This window comes from Lampetra planeri, chromosome 17 (assembly GCF_965212315.1).
Source record: "Lampetra planeri chromosome 17, kcLamPlan1.2.h2, whole genome shotgun sequence".
NCBI classification, from domain to species: Eukaryota; Metazoa; Chordata; class Hyperoartia; order Petromyzontiformes; family Petromyzontidae; genus Lampetra; species Lampetra planeri.
In genome coordinates, this window is record NC_136123.1 from 12625689 (window position 1) to 12641463 (window position 15775).

The following is a 15775-nucleotide window of genomic DNA, read 5'->3' on the forward strand; positions in this document are numbered from 1 at the left end:
ACCTCACCCCTCACTAATCACCACTTACAACCACCACTCACCCTCACCACTCACCCTCACTACTCACCACTCATCCTCACCAATCACACCCTCACCAATCACCGCTCACCCTCACCACTCACCACTCACGCTCACCACTCACCCTCACCACTCACTAATCACCACTCACAACCGCCACTCACAACCGCCACTCACCCTCACCATTCACCCTCACTACTCACCACTCATCCTCACCAATCACACCCTCACCAATCACCACTCACCCTCACCAATCACGCTCACCACTCACCATCACCACTCACTAATCACCACTCACAACCGCCACTCACCCTCACCACTCACCCTCACCACTCACCCTCACCACTCACCACTCACGCTCACCCTCACCACTCACCCTCACTAATCACCACTCATTCTCACCAATTACACCCTCACCAATCACCACTCACCCTCACCACTCACCACTCACCACTCACCACACTCACCACTCTCCCTCAACACTCACCCTCGCCACTCACCCTCACCACTCACCAGTCACGCTCACCACTCACGCCTCACCCTCACTACTCACCCTAACCACTCACCCTCACTCACCCTCACAACCACCACTCACCCTATTCCCATTTTAAAAAAACTTGCTTACGTGTCGCCAAGTGTACACCACTCACGCTCACCGCTCACCCTCATCGCTCACCCTCACCACTCACGATTCACGCTCACCACTCACCCTCACCACTCACCCTGACCACTCACTAATCACCACTCACAACCGCCACTCACAACCGCCACTCACCCTCACCACTAACCCTCACCACTCACCCTCACCACTCACCCTCACCACTAACCACTCTCTCACCCCTCACCCTCACCACTCATCACTCACAACTCACCACTCACCACTCACGCTCACAACTCACCCTAACCACTCACCCTCACCACTCACTAATCACCACTCACAAAAGCCACTGACCCTCACCACTCACGCTAACCACTCACTCTCACCACTCACCCTCACCCTCACAATAACCACTCACCCTCACCGCTCACCACTCACCCTCACCACTCACCCTCACCACTCATCCTCACCAATCACACCTTCACCAATCACCACTCACCCTCACTGCTCACCCTCACTGCTCACCCTCACCGCTCAGCACTCACCCTCACCACTCACCCTCACCACTCATGCTCACCACTCACCACTACCATTCACCCTCACCACTCACTAATCACCACTCACAACCGCCACTCACCCTCACCACTCACCCTCACCACTCACTCTCACCACTCACCCTCACCACTCACCCTCACCACTCACCCTCACAACAACCACTCACCCTCACCGCTCACCACTCACCCTTACCACTCACCCTCACCACTCACCACTCATCCTCATCAATCACACTCTCACCAATCACCACTCACCCTCACCACTCACCCTCACTAATCACCACTCATCCTCACCAATCACACCCTCACCAATCACCACTCACCCTCACTGCTCACCCTCACTGCTCACCGTCACCGCTCACCCTCACCACTCAACCTCACCAATCACACTCACACCTCACCCCTCACTAATCACCACTTACAACCACCACTCACCCTCACCACTCACCCTCACTACTCACCACTCATCCTCACCAATCACACCCTCACCAATCACCGCTCACCCTAACCACTCACCACTCACGCTCACCACTCACCCTCACCACTCACTAATCACCACTCACAACCGCCACTCACAACCGCCACTCACCCTCACCATTCACCCTCACTACTCACCACTCATCCTCACCAATCACACCCTCACCAATCACCACTCACCCTCACCAATCACGCTCACCACTCACCATCACCACTCACTAATCACCACTCACAACCGCCACTCACCCTCACCACTCACCCTCACCACTCACCCTCACCACTCACCACTCACGCTCACCCTCACCACTCACCCTCACTAATCACCACTCATTCTCACCAATTACACCCTCACCAATCACCACTCACCCTCACCACTCACCACTCACCACTCACCACACTCACCACTCTCCCTCAACACTCACCCTCGCCACTCACCCTCACCACTCACCAGTCACGCTCACCACTCACGCCTCACCCTCACTACTCACCCTAACCACTCACCCTCACTCACCCTCACAACCACCACTCACCCTATTCCCATTTTAAAAAAACTTGCTTACGTGTCGCCAAGTGTACACCACTCACGCTCACCGCTCACCCTCATCGCTCACCCTCACCACTCACGATTCACGCTCACCACTCACCCTCACCACTCACCCTGACCACTCACTAATCACCACTCACAACCGCCACTCACAACCGCCACTCACCCTCACCACTCACCCTCACTACTCACCTCTCATCCTCACCAATCACACCCTCACCACTCACGCTCACCACTCACCCTCACCACTCACGCTCACCACTCACCATTACCACTCACCCTCACCACTCACTAATCACCACTCACCCTCACCACTCACCCTCACAACAACCACTCACCACTCATCCTCATCAATCACACCCTAACCAATCACCACTCACCTTCACTGCTCACCCTCACCGCTCACCACTCACCCTCACCACTCACGCTCACCCTCACCATTCACCCCTCACTAATCACCATTCACAACCGCCACTCACCCTAACCACTCACCCTCACCACTCACCCTCACCATTCACCCTCACCACTCACCCTCACCACTCACCAATCACCACTCACCCTCACCACTCACCACTCACCACTCACCCTCACCACTCACCTTCACCACTGACCCTCACCACTCACCCTCACCACTCATCCCAACCACTCACCCCTAACCACTCACCCTCACTACTCACCATCACCACTTACCCTCACCACTCACTATTCACCACTCACCCTCACCACTCACCCTCCCCACTCTCCCTCACCACTCACTCTCACCATTCAACTCACCATTCAAGCTCACCATTCACCCTCACCACTCACCACTCACCGTCACAACCACCACTCACCCTCACCACTCACCCACACTACTCACCACTCACCCTCCCCACTCTCCACTAACCCTCACCACTCAACATCACCACTCAACCTTACCACTCACCCTCACCACTCACCCTCACCACTAACCAATCTCTCACCCCTCACCACTCACCCTCACCACTCACCCGCACTACTCACCACTCACCCTCACCACTCTCCACTAACCCTCACCACTCAACATCACCACTCAACCTTACCACTCACCCTCACCACTCAATCTCACAACAACCAGTCACCCTCACCACTCACCACACTCACCACTCACCCTCACCAGTCACCCTCGCCACTCACCCTCACCACTCACTAATCACCACTCACAACCGCCACTCACCTTCACCACTCACTCTCACCACTCACCCTCACCACTCACCCTCACCACTCACCCTCACAACAACCACTCGCCCTCATCGCTCACCACTCACCCTTACCACGCACTCTCACCACTCACCACTCATCCTCACCAATCACACCCTCACCAATCACCACTCACCCTCACTGCTCACCCTCACTGCTCACCGCCACCGCTCACCCTCACCACTCAACCTCACCACTCACGCTCACCACTCACCCCTCACTAATCACCACTCACAACCACCACTCACCCTCACCACTCACCCTCACCACTCATCACTCATCCTCACCAATAACACCCTCACCAATCACCGCTCACCCTCACCACTCACCACTCACGCTCACCACTCACCCTCACCACTCACAACCGCCACTCACCCTCACCACTCACCCTCACCACTCACCCTCACAACAACCACTCACCCTCACCACTCACCACTCATCCTCATCAATCACACTTTCACCAATCACCACTCACCCTCACTGCTCACCCTCACCGCCCACCACTCACCCTCACCACTCACCCTCACCACTCACCACTCACGCTCACCCTCACCACTCACCCTCACTAATCACCACTCATCCTCACCAATCACACCCTCACCAATCACCACTCACCCTCACCACTCACCACTCACGCTCACCACTCACTACTCACCCTCACCACTCACCACACTCACCACTCACCCTCACCACTCTCCCTCACCACTCACCCTCGCCACTCACCCTCACCACTCACCAGCACGCTCACCAATCACCACTCACGCTCACCACTCACCCTCACTACTCACGCTCACCACTCACCATTACCACTCACCCTCACCACTCACTAATCACCACTCACAACCGCCACTCACCCTCACCACTCACCCTCACCACTCACTCTCACCACTCATCCTCATCAATCACACCCCGACCAATCACCACTCACCCTCACTGCTCACCCTCACCGCTCACCACTCACCCTCACCACTTACCCTCACCACTCACGCTCACCCTCACCACTCACCCCTCACTAATCACCACTCACAACCGCCACTCACCCTCACCCTCACCACTCACCCTCACTACTCACCACTCTTTCTCACCATCACACCCTCACCAATCACTACTCACCCTCACCACTCACCCCCACCACTCACGCTCACTACTCACCCTCACCACTCTCCACACTCACCCTCATCACTCTCCCTCACCACTCACCCTCACCACTCACCAGTCATGCTCACCACTCACCAGAGGTGGGACAAAGTCATTGTTATGCAAGTCCAAGTCGAGTCGCAAGTCATCAAATTCATGACTCGAGTCTGACTCGAGTCCAAGTCACATGACTCGAGTCCACATCTCATAGGTGGGACAAAGTCATTGTTATGCAAGTCCAAGTCGAGTCGCAAGTCATCAAATTCATGACTCGAGTCTGACTCGAGTCCAAGTCACATGACTCGAGTCCACACCTCTGCCACTCACCACTCACGCTCACCACTCACCCTCACTACTCACCCTCACTACTCACCCTAACCACTCATCACTCACCCTCAACACTCACCCTCACCACCACCACCCCTATTCCCGTTTTTTTAAAAAAAACTTGCTTACGTGTCGCCAAGTATGCTTAACATTTCTTACAGACACACACATTTACAAATTTAGCTTTTGACATTACACATACAAAACGTCAGCTTGTACTACTGTCATGATAGCAGGTACCACCACCACAGTAATGGTGATTGGTGAGGGTGAGTGGTGAGCGGTGAGTGGTGAGGGAGAGCGGTGAGTGGTGAGCGGTGAGGGTGAGTGGTGAGTGGTGAGGGTGAGTGGAGAAGGTGAGTGGTGAGTGGTGAGGGTGAGTAGAAAGGGTGAGTGGTGAGGGTGAGTGGTGAGAGTGAGTGGTGAAGGTGAGTGGTGAGGATGAGTGGTGAGGGGTGAGTGGTGAGGGTGAATGGTGAGAGTGAGTGGTGAGTGGTGAGGGGTGAGTGCTGAGGATGAGTGGTGAGGGAGAGTGGTGGTGGTGAGGGTGAAGATGGTTGGTGAGGGTGAGTAGTGAGCGTGAGTGGTCAGGGAAAGGGGTGAATGGTGAGGGTGATTGGTGAGGGAGAGTGGTTTGGGTGAGTAGTGGTGGTGAGGGTGAGTAGTGAGTGGTGCGGGTGATTAGTGAGTGGTGAGGGTGAGTGGTGAGTGTGAGTGGTGAGGAGTGAGGAAGAGTGGTGAGGAAGAGTGGTGAGGAAGAGTGGTGAGGAAGAGTGGTGAGGAAGAGTGGTGAGGGTGAGTGGTGAGCGTGAGTGGTGAGGGAGAGGGGTGAGTGGTGAGGGTGAGTGGTGAGGGAGAGGGGTGAGTGGTGAGGGTGAGTGGTGAGGGTGAGTGGTGAGTGTTAGTGGTGAGAGTGAGTGGTGAGGGTGATTGATGAGGGTGAGTGGTAAGCATGAGTGGTGAGAGGGGTGAGTGGTGAGTGGTGAGGAAGAGGGGTTAGTGGTGAGGGTGAGTGGTGAGCGTGAGTGGTGAGGGTGAGTGGTGAGGGTGAGTGGTGAGGGTGAGTGGTGAGAGTGAGTGGTGAGTGTGAGTGGTGAGGGAGAGGGGTGAGTGGTGAGGGTGAGTGTGAGTGGTGAGGGGTCTGTGGTGAGTGTGAGTGGTGAGTGATGAGTGGTGAGGTGGTGAGTGTGAGTGTGAGTGGTGAGTGTGATTTGTGAGGGTGAGTGGTGAGCGGTGAGAGTGAGTGGTGAGGATGATTGGTGAGGGTGAGTGTTGAGGGAGAAGGGCGAGGGTGAGTAGTGGTGGTGAGGGTGAGTAGTGAGTAGTGAGGGTGGGTAGTGAGTGAGGGTGAGTGGTTAGGGTGAGTGTGAGTAATGGTGAGTGGTGAGTGTGAGTGGTGAGTGATAGTGAGTGATAGTGAGTGGTGAGGGAGAGTGGTGATGATGAGTGAGGGAGAGTGGTGAGGGAGAGTGTTGAGGGTGTATACATTTTTTGCCTATGATGACAGCAGTACATGCTGACGTTTTGTATGTTAAATGTAAAAGCTAAATGTGTGAATGTGTGTGTCGGAAATGTTAAGCAAACGTGGCGACACGTAAGTATATTAAACGGGAATAGGGCGATTCTAAAGGAATCTACAACCTTCGATGATTCCTTTGCGCGATTCAAAGAATCGATTCCTGGCGCTTAGGAGGTTTCCATTTTTAATTACAGAGTTTTATTTTCATTGATATGTTATGTTTTAAAGTTTTCAGGAGTTTTTAATTATATTTTTGCCCTGGTCAACGCCGGATATTTCCCATTCGTAGCAGTTTATATCAACTCTATAACCAACTTATATTAAACGGGAACAGGGCGATTCTAAATGAATCTATAACCTTCGATTCCTTTGCGCGAAACAGAGAATCGATTCTTGGCGCGGTCGGTTTTACATTTTAAATTACACAGTTGTATTTTCATTGGTATGTTATGTTTTAAAGTTTTCAAAAGATTTTAAATGTATTTTCCCCCCGGGCAACGCTGGGTATATCGAGTTTATAGCACAAAGTCGTCGCCTGACAAGTGTAGGGTGTCGAGGCCTAGTACCGTGCAGAGCCTCCGGCCTCGCCTAGATTGCCCACCCGGCCGAGGCTGAGTGCTGTGGCCGTTACCCCCCCCTCCCCCCGCGCTACAATAATACTGTCTAATCGCTATAATTTTATTATCTACCGACCCTATAATAGTAATTGCACACATTGGGGTGGTGGGGGAATGAAGAGGACGTGAAACTTTGATTCAGCGTCGCGTGTTAATGCGTGTGCATATTTTTAACAGGAATTAAAAATGGCGTCCACCTCGAAGCGACGGTGTTGCTGCCCATTGCCAGGGGCAACCGCCCGTTGCCAGGGGCCAACCGCCCGTTGCCAGGGGCAACCACCTTCGCGCATGCGCAATGGCGTGCTTCGTCATGTGCCGGTCGGCAATAGTAAATAAATAAATAAAGAGAAATCGCAATAAATCGATAATCAGTCCGATTTAAAGTTTAGAGACGAAAAATCGGAAATGCCTAAGTTCACCGCGGGGCCGGGGGCGTGCCCAAGGGCAAAATGTAATCTCGGCGAACCCCACGGTCCGAGAGTTAAATCCCCCGGAAGCGAGCGTACGCAGACGGACAGACAGACAAACGGACAGACAGACAAAAAGTGACGTTTATAGGTAAGATGATGTTTAGATTACATTTCCTATTTTTTTAACTCGTATTCCTTAAACTGCCTACAAATGGAATACGCGATCTCACCCAAGAAAACCTGTATTATGGATGATATTGGTCGTGAAAGCCTACGTGTTAAACCAAAACAAGTCAAGGATGAAATAAATCAAACTTTTTGGAAAAAAATATTGGTCAACAATTTTATTAATGATAAAACATGTCATCAACAAATTGATTCGTACAATATCCAAGGTCTTCACAATCACGAATCCAATGCGACCAATTGAAAGCAATTACTGAATCGTTGCCCATCGGTGTGTCTAGTTGGCAGCCATGGTCTGGTCCATCCAGCTTCGCAGGGCGGTGACGCGCGCGTACACGGCCGGCATGCTGGTGGAGCACGAGCTGCTGCCCCACGACACGATCCCCACGAGGTTCCACACGCCGTTCTTCTCGCACACCAGGGGGCCGCCAGAGTCGCCCTGGAGAGAAGACACGCAAGGTGCATAACCACAAGCATATCGGAATGAGCTTCGATATCGAGACAGAATAAAGTAAAATAAAAACATCCTACCCATATTTGATGACAATTGAGTTGTGTTGAGATACACTTCACTTATATGGTGGTGCAGGTCTGCAATCATTACACATTTTTTTAAAAATAATGTATGTGCATTGTGCATGGTAATAATGAGCTGTCACCAATTTACATTAGATGATGAAATACTAAATATATTGCCAGTTAAAATTAAGTATTGAGGTATATATCAAAGTTCAATCCTATTAAATTGTCAACAACTACTTTCATCAATGGTTTACTTTCAAACATGTTACATTTTTACAAGATAGTCCCATAAACCCCACCATCCCTCATACCTCCAATGATGATCGCCTACCTTCTGGTGTAGGCATGAAAACGCTTACTTCAAATACCACTTTAGCTTCGTAATGGAAGGCCGTTAACGTTTACCATGCAGGAGCTGGCTCCAGCACCACCAGCGCAGATCATGACACTGGTGATGACGTTCACGGTGCCCCACTTCTGCTGGCAGATGGGGGTAGGCACAATGGGCAGAGCGGTCTGCTGCAGGATGGGAGGCGTGTTGAAGGCTGTGAACACACACATAGAAGAATGCCAAACAACATAATAATGGTTAGATCATCTCTTTAATAATATTCTTAATAACTATTTGGCACGAATTACTGTCAAAGTTGTATAGGCCAACTAGCTGTAGGAAGTCTGAATGAATACCCTGCGCAAAGTAAATTGTGTTAATTATTGGTCTTTGATGCTCACCGGAAGAGCGGACCTTGCCCCAGCCAGAGGTGACACACATCATGTTATCTTCGAAGACATCCGAGGCGGCGGGCAGGCAGACGGGAGAGACACGGTCCACGATCTGAGCGGGCTGAGCCAGCTTCAGCAACATGATGTCGTTGTTGATGTTGTAGGAGTCCCACTGCTGGTGAGTGATGGCCTGTGTGTGCAAACAGAACGAGATGTTATAATACCTTAAACTCACTACATTTGTTAAATTCAGGGTACCTGATCAACACAATTGGTCTCAGTTGAACTTCATCTATTGCAATGTCTAGGAAGTTGCATGGAATGTTCATGAGGTCAATTCATGGCTCGCAAGTTTACCTTAGAGACGACAAGAGACTGGATGTTCTCGGCGTTGGAGTTCCTGTCGTGCTCGCCCAGGACGACGCGGTCACGGGACGGGCTGCGGACGCATTTAAGAAAACCGAACATTTACTGATTGATAAAGATATTCTTCCTCGTTTTAAAGTTGTTAACAATGAGCGGTGCTATGCTGGTGCAGTGACTCCTGCATGCGCTTACTTGAACTCGCAGTGGGCAGCGGTCACCACCCACGAGGGGTCGATGAGGGAGCCACCGCAATAGTGCCATGTGGTGGAATCCTGTAGTGGCAAGACGCGACAGAATTGGTGTCGTGTCGCACTCTGGGACACGTTTAGCACACCTCACATACCAAACAGCAGTTCGTACAGGCCGACTTTCACTTGTGTCGTGGACACCGCGATACGGTTCATGTCAATGTAGACTCATGATATACTAACATTGAGCACTCACCTGCAGGGACACCTGCCAGGGCCAGGAGCCCGACACCGCATTCTCGCCGTTGACGATGCGGGAGTAGCCGGTGATGACCGGCTTGATGGCCGGGACACCGCACCCTGTGATGTGTAAAGATAACGGTCATTTATCGTGAACATTACAGATGCTCAATTCTCGATTTGAAGCGTTCGTGACTGCAAGGATTCATACTCTTTGTTTTTTTCGGTAAAGTCACGTTGGTAAAAAATAAAATAAAATAAATGAAGACAACTAAATTAAATCACGACGTTTCGGGCGCAACACAAGTCCGTCATCAGGTGGGAAAGCATTGCCTACTGCTGATGCAGTCTGCAGAGGCTCCTTGAATGATTTGCCTACAAAGCTAGTGGAGGAGCTATGTAAATATTGTTGCATCATTAGACCATGAGAGAAGTCGACGGCTTGGTGGGGCATTCATCCACCAGCGGATAGATCATTGCCCATAATTACATACATACAATATGAAAGAATTATAGTTAGACAGCAGTTTGCGCTATGTGTATAAAAACTATAGTGTGTGGAAGACCCGACTTATGGAAATCCGACTATATGGAAATTGCAATACTGTATGCATAAATGTTTGCATTAGTTATGTAAGCGCAAATGGTGCAGCGTGGTGAGGTTGCGGATGAATACAGAGGGTGAGGGGTAAAGCTTTGAGTTACGCTGTTACATTGGTACCCTGAGTCGACTACCCGTCACATAGTCTCTTTTTTCCTTTGTAGCATTACGTAATTGTTTGTTTTCTATGCTTTGTGGTATTCATAAACAATTAGACACAGTCCAGTGTATGTTCCATTCGTTGAATTATGGGCAGTGTTAGGGTAGATATTTGATCAAATGAAAACATCATAGGAAGTGTAGAGCGTATGTACAGCGATTCGATACAGGTAGCGATAGAAAGCGGATGGCAGCGTTATACCGTACAATACTCAGAGAAAACGGTAGGGAAGGCACAACTATTCCAGATATGGGATTTTATCGTTGATTTGAGGGGGAAATTGTTTAGTTTCCGACGTAAAATTTTCGGGTTACGGATGTTTCTCAGGAACCTAACCCTTCTGTAACCCTGGTACTGCTTGTCTACACAATCTTGATAGTTTAAAAGTACAGATCTTTTGAGTTTCATCCCAAGGCAAAATGTATGTACATCTTCCCCAGCTCTCATATCAATTGGGGGATTTATTAGTGTATTTCGTTAAAGTATTCTGGCAAATTGTGAGTACACCATGTCTTGGTTTATCGACAAAAAATGACCCAGGGTTCAGTGAATCCCTCACTATGGCGTACATGTTCAAATGGTTCTCTCGCATGATGATTGATGAATAAAAAATTAGCTGGCGTATTTTAAGAGCCTCTATAATTAGTATTCTTATAAAGGCCTTATAAAGGAATTCAATTTAAGCCTTAAAGCGTAGATTTCCTATCCTACCACGCTGCGTGCGACTCCCATTTTACGTTGTGAGTGTTTGAGTTCAACAGGTGTGCAATGGCAGTACAGTCCTTACCGAAGGTGGCGCCGATGAAGGCGAAGCAGGAGACGAGCCAGAAGAGAGACATTGCTACTGTGGTAGACGGTGCTGGCCTCCTGCTGTTGGGCAGCCCCTTTTATACAGAAAATCTGTCGCGTGGCAGCGAGTTTAAACCTTTATTTAGAATTCTAGCGGTTGGCCTTGCCCTTGGATAAGCATTGGAGTACTGGTGCCACATGCCACTAATCTATATCTTCCCATGAACAACCAATATTGCGAAGGTCGGCTGAAAAACACACATAGCGATATGGAGCAACACATTTATTTCACACACTTTGGTTTAAACATGCCATTTTGTAAATGGGTGTTCAACCAATATTAAATTGTGTTGAAGTTAAAGACAGTTGTTTTGTAAAGACCAGCGTTTGAATGAATAAGAACAGGTAAAAAGGGATTTTCCAAACTTCATTACATATTTTGTTAGAGTGAGGGTTAACCTTAACCAAATTTTGAGGATTATCAGAGTTAAAACTTGGTCAGCATTAATTCAACTGAATTGTACAATTTTAATTACATATGTGAAATATAGATCATTTAGGTGAGTAATGCGAAGTGCATGATGCACGGGAGATGTGGCCTTATGCCACGTGTGACAGCCCGACCTCGCCTGAAAAAAGCGTGTGAGGTGCAATCTTTTGCAGTGTTGGAGAGAAGACGACCCGGGCTGCGGAGTCTGCTGAGGCCGGAGCAGCCGATAAGTGATGGATGGGAATGTTAGTGATGTTATTTATACTTAGGAGGGAATGTTTTGAAATATTTTTGGATGCAAAGAGAAAAACACGGATACAGGAGCAAGTTTAAAACAATATTGTACTAATGCAGGTGTGCACAAACGAGCCATGCATCGGGCCATAACCCTTCAATACATTTTCAAAGGTTATCAAATATTTCAGGGCAGATATTTGCTTTACATTTGATAATTTAGGTTACATATGATGTGGTTAACCAGTTACTCTATTTCAAATTGCAAAATGTGTGATTCGGTGATATCCGTGCCACGGCCGCGGAGCAACTCCGCAAGCGCCCCGACTCCCACCCTGAGCACATGCACACACGCAGTACACACATGCAATATCCCAGCCGGGGATCGGCTGGCACAACGGGTTTTCATCCGAAGAGCCCATAAGTGGGAAGGCCCACAGTTTTCCGGTGCCAGGAGATAGGCCGACCATCCCAGGACAAATCACAATGCGGCGCCCCTAAATTGACTTACAATTGTATGGGCGCACAAAGGTTCACCGAGCCAGCCACAATGAGTCATGCAAGACATCGGGGAGGGGCTGGGGTTAAATATTAGGCGCCCAGAGCAAACGATGAGGTCAGGGGATCCCAGCACCACAGACCAAGTACACACTAGCCGGGTGTGTATTCGCCAGCTGGACGCCCTTCCAGATTAATGAGTACGGGTGCAGAGACAATGGGTTGAAAAATAACGTAACGTAATGCTCCATGTAAGGGCAGAGAAACGGTTCAAAACACAGATAGGCTCATGATTAGCTGCGCCGGATGACGTAGCTCTGGATTTCAAAAGTCAAGGGGATAAAAAAATTAACCCGTAAAAACAAAGTTTTTCACTATAAATCCTTTATATGCGTGGCGGCTATAGTCCTCTCGTCCTCTGGCTTGAGATGGCTGCCACCTATGGGTCAGATGATTGCCTGCCACCATTAAGCAATTGGTAATTAAATATAATTAATTTTTTCCTAAAAAGTGTAAAATTTTGGGAAAAAAATGTCACGAAAATAAATTGTCACGCACAACGAGTCTGTGTGCAAAATGTCAGCTCGATTGGATCACGGGAAGTGGGTTAAAAAACGACCGAAAGATTTGCACGGTCGTAAGCGCGCAAGCAAGTGAACTTAATATAAAGGATTTAAAAAGGGGCGCGATAAATGGTTCAAGAGATCTCATCTTCAAAAGCCTGGTCGCTAAGACCCCCCCCCCCCCCCTGCCGTCCTGCCTCCTCGAACCGCTTGCAGCATCTGTGTGATGCCAGCGAATGCTGCTACAAGGCAGTAATAGGCAAGGTTTTTTCGTCATCCTCCCTCCGACTCTCACAGCGTCCATGCGACGCCGTGAGTACAGCTGCGAGGTACATGATAGAGCGTGTGAGTGTTTGGGGACTTGGATCGCAGTAGGCTAGGCTCTGCTCACAGAATATTCCCTCCGGGCAGTGCAGGGTTTGTGCCGTGAATAAACGTTAGCACAGAGAGAGTGAGAGCAGAGCCGCAGCACAAGCACTCATTAATAATCGCTTACAGGTGTAATAAAGGACTCGATCCTGGGTCTGTCTCCGTTGTCCTTTATTCGGGTTCTTACACTTTTCCCACACGGCCCTCGCTCAGAGCTCTCCCCTTGGCAGCTCCATAGCTGCCCTCGCTCCCGTAGCCTCCACACCTCTGCAGCTCCGCTGCAGATCCCCTGTGCAGTCCTCCGGCTGCCCTCACTGCAGCTCCACCGCTGCCCTCACTGCAGCTCCACCGCTGCCCGTCGTTCCTCCGTGCTTGGTCACCGCTGGCCGACGGTGCCAAGTCTTACTCTCCGTGTGTGTGGCGATCTCACCACTCCTCGACCTCCGCCCTGCGTGGCCTCACTGTAACTCTATCTCCCACACTCCCCCGTCTCTTCCGGTATATCTCCCTTAAGACCTCACCCCTCTCTCACACGTGACCTAACTCCTCCCCCCCATGACGTCATATCCGCGAAGTCGTTTACACCCGCATTACACCACCCTCCCCCGTAGAGAAAATCCAGCCGACCTCGGCTGAACAATAACGAGACAAGTAATGCGAGCGAACACAACCATCACACATTCAAGGACAACGAAGCATACAAAAAATATAACAACAACAACAAAACACAACAGTAAAATTTAACGAAATGTAAGGGACTTTGAGCGCGTTCGGGTCGCCGGTCCGTCCCGGACGGGCGGCGGCCCTCCTGCAGACCGGGAACGTGACGGGGTTTTAGGAGCGACAGGATGAAGTCCTCCTGTCGCTATTGGAGGCCCGTCAACGTCCCGGTCCCGTGTCCCTGAAGGCCCAGCGTCGGGGGTGCGTCGCGATCGTGTCTGCGACGGGGTCGGAAGGGCGGCAGGGCTCGGAGTCCCCGCAGCCGTGGTAGGCACACCCCGAGCAGAGTCTCCTGTCTCCAGCAATGTCACGGCCGGCTTGTCTGTAAAAGGCACGACAGGCGCTCTTGCAAGGTCAACAAGCACAGGCAAGGATGAGTCGGCAGCCACAGACCCCGGCAAGGCAACATCGGGAGATGACGCATCGTCTCGAGGGGCCACATATGGTTTCAAGCGCGACGTGTGAACGAACCAACGCCGAGATCCAAACCGAACACGTGCAGACTGTGGGTTGGGAACCTCGATGAGGCGGACCGGCCCTTGCCATGGTTTGTGTAATTTAGGAGAGGTACCTGGCCGCACCTGCGGGCAATGGAGCCAGGCCATGTCCCCCACCTTCCAGGGGCACTCCCCCTTCGAGCGTCGAGCACACCGCTCGTTCCGGGCCTGGGCTTTGGCAGTAGCCATGCGGGCCCCCTCCCGTGCCTCAGTAACCCGGCGAACGGTATCCCGAATGTAATCAGGAAGAGGCTTAGCAGGTCCGCTCACTCCAGTTCCCAACTGCACATCCATTGGCGGCACGTTCTCGCGACCGTACATAAGGAAAAACGGCGAATATCCTGTAGCCGCATGCGGCGTCATTCGGTATGCCGAAAGTACCCCAGGGATATGCAAATCTCAATCCGATTGTTTTTCACTCACGGTGTAACACAACATGGCGGACAATGTCCGATTTAGCCGTTCGACCATACCATCCGTTTGCGGATGGTAGGGAGATGTCCGTATCTTTTTAGTTCCAAGAGCCGCGCACACCTCCCCCAACAATTTAGAAGAAAAATTACGGCCTTGGTCTGTGAGGAGCCTCTCCGGCGCCCCCTTGTCCATAACGTACCCGAATAGAAAGGCGTCTGTGATAGACGCCGCTGACTGGTCAGGCAAAGGCCAGGCCATCGGCCAGCGGGAGAGGTACTCTACCCCAACTAGCAAGTATTTATTTCCCTTAGCGGATGGCAGGAAGGGTCCCAAAATGTCCAACGCCACCAATTCGTTAACTCTAGACACCTGAATAGACTGTATGGGCGGCACATATGGTTGTTTAGGTGGTTTTCGCCGGGCACAATCGGGACACGCGCGAACGTGACCGATGACATCCGTTGTCATGCCGTGCCAAAAATAGTCTCGCTGCAGCATCAATAGGGTCTTCTGCACCCCCAGATGTAAAAGCGTGTCCCCATGCAGAGTCCTAATCAACTCGTACCGCAAGGATGCCGGTACAACCAGACGCCAGCGTTCCTGTAACCCTTCCCTCCACATCAGCAGACCATCGCGGAGAGCGGTTTCTGGCATACCCCCCGTACCCAGTCCCCCACTCTTCTTCGCAGTCCGATTCCGTAACGAGACCAATGAACCATCCAACATTTGTTCCCGAATCCACACAGCCCTTGGAAGATTCAGAATCCCATCAGCCGGTTCCGGCTCCTTTGGAGCT

General features: G+C 50.9%; 1 protein-coding gene across 1 annotated transcript; it reads right to left on the reverse strand.

Moving 5' to 3' along the window:
- Positions 1–7748: 7748 nt before the first annotated feature.
- LOC144723382 (chymotrypsinogen B-like) lies at positions 7749–11330 on the reverse strand. Its single transcript, XM_078602122.1, has 7 exons — positions 11193–11330; positions 9661–9764; positions 9409–9488; positions 9208–9289; positions 8860–9040; positions 8533–8672; positions 7749–8044 (listed from the first exon to the last, which is right to left on the reverse strand). The coding sequence occupies exons 1-7, from the start codon at positions 11242–11244 to the stop codon at positions 7883–7885; spliced, it is 801 nt and encodes a 266-aa protein (XP_078458248.1). The 5' UTR covers positions 11245–11330; the 3' UTR covers positions 7749–7882.
- Between the last annotated feature and the right edge of the window lie 4445 nt (positions 11331–15775).

Coding starts and splice junctions, on each gene's coding strand:
- LOC144723382 (XM_078602122.1), bottom strand. CDS start 11,244: ATGTCTCTCTTCTGGCTCGTCTCCTGCTTCGCCTTCATCGGCGCCACC. Junction 9,041..9,207: donor AGTCTCTTGTCGTCTCTAAG/GTAAACTTGCGA, acceptor TTGCACACACAG/GCCATCACTCACCAGCAGTG. Junction 8,673..8,859: donor GGGCAAGGTCCGCTCTTCCG/GTGAGCATCAAA, acceptor GTGTGTTCACAG/CCTTCAACACGCCTCCCATC.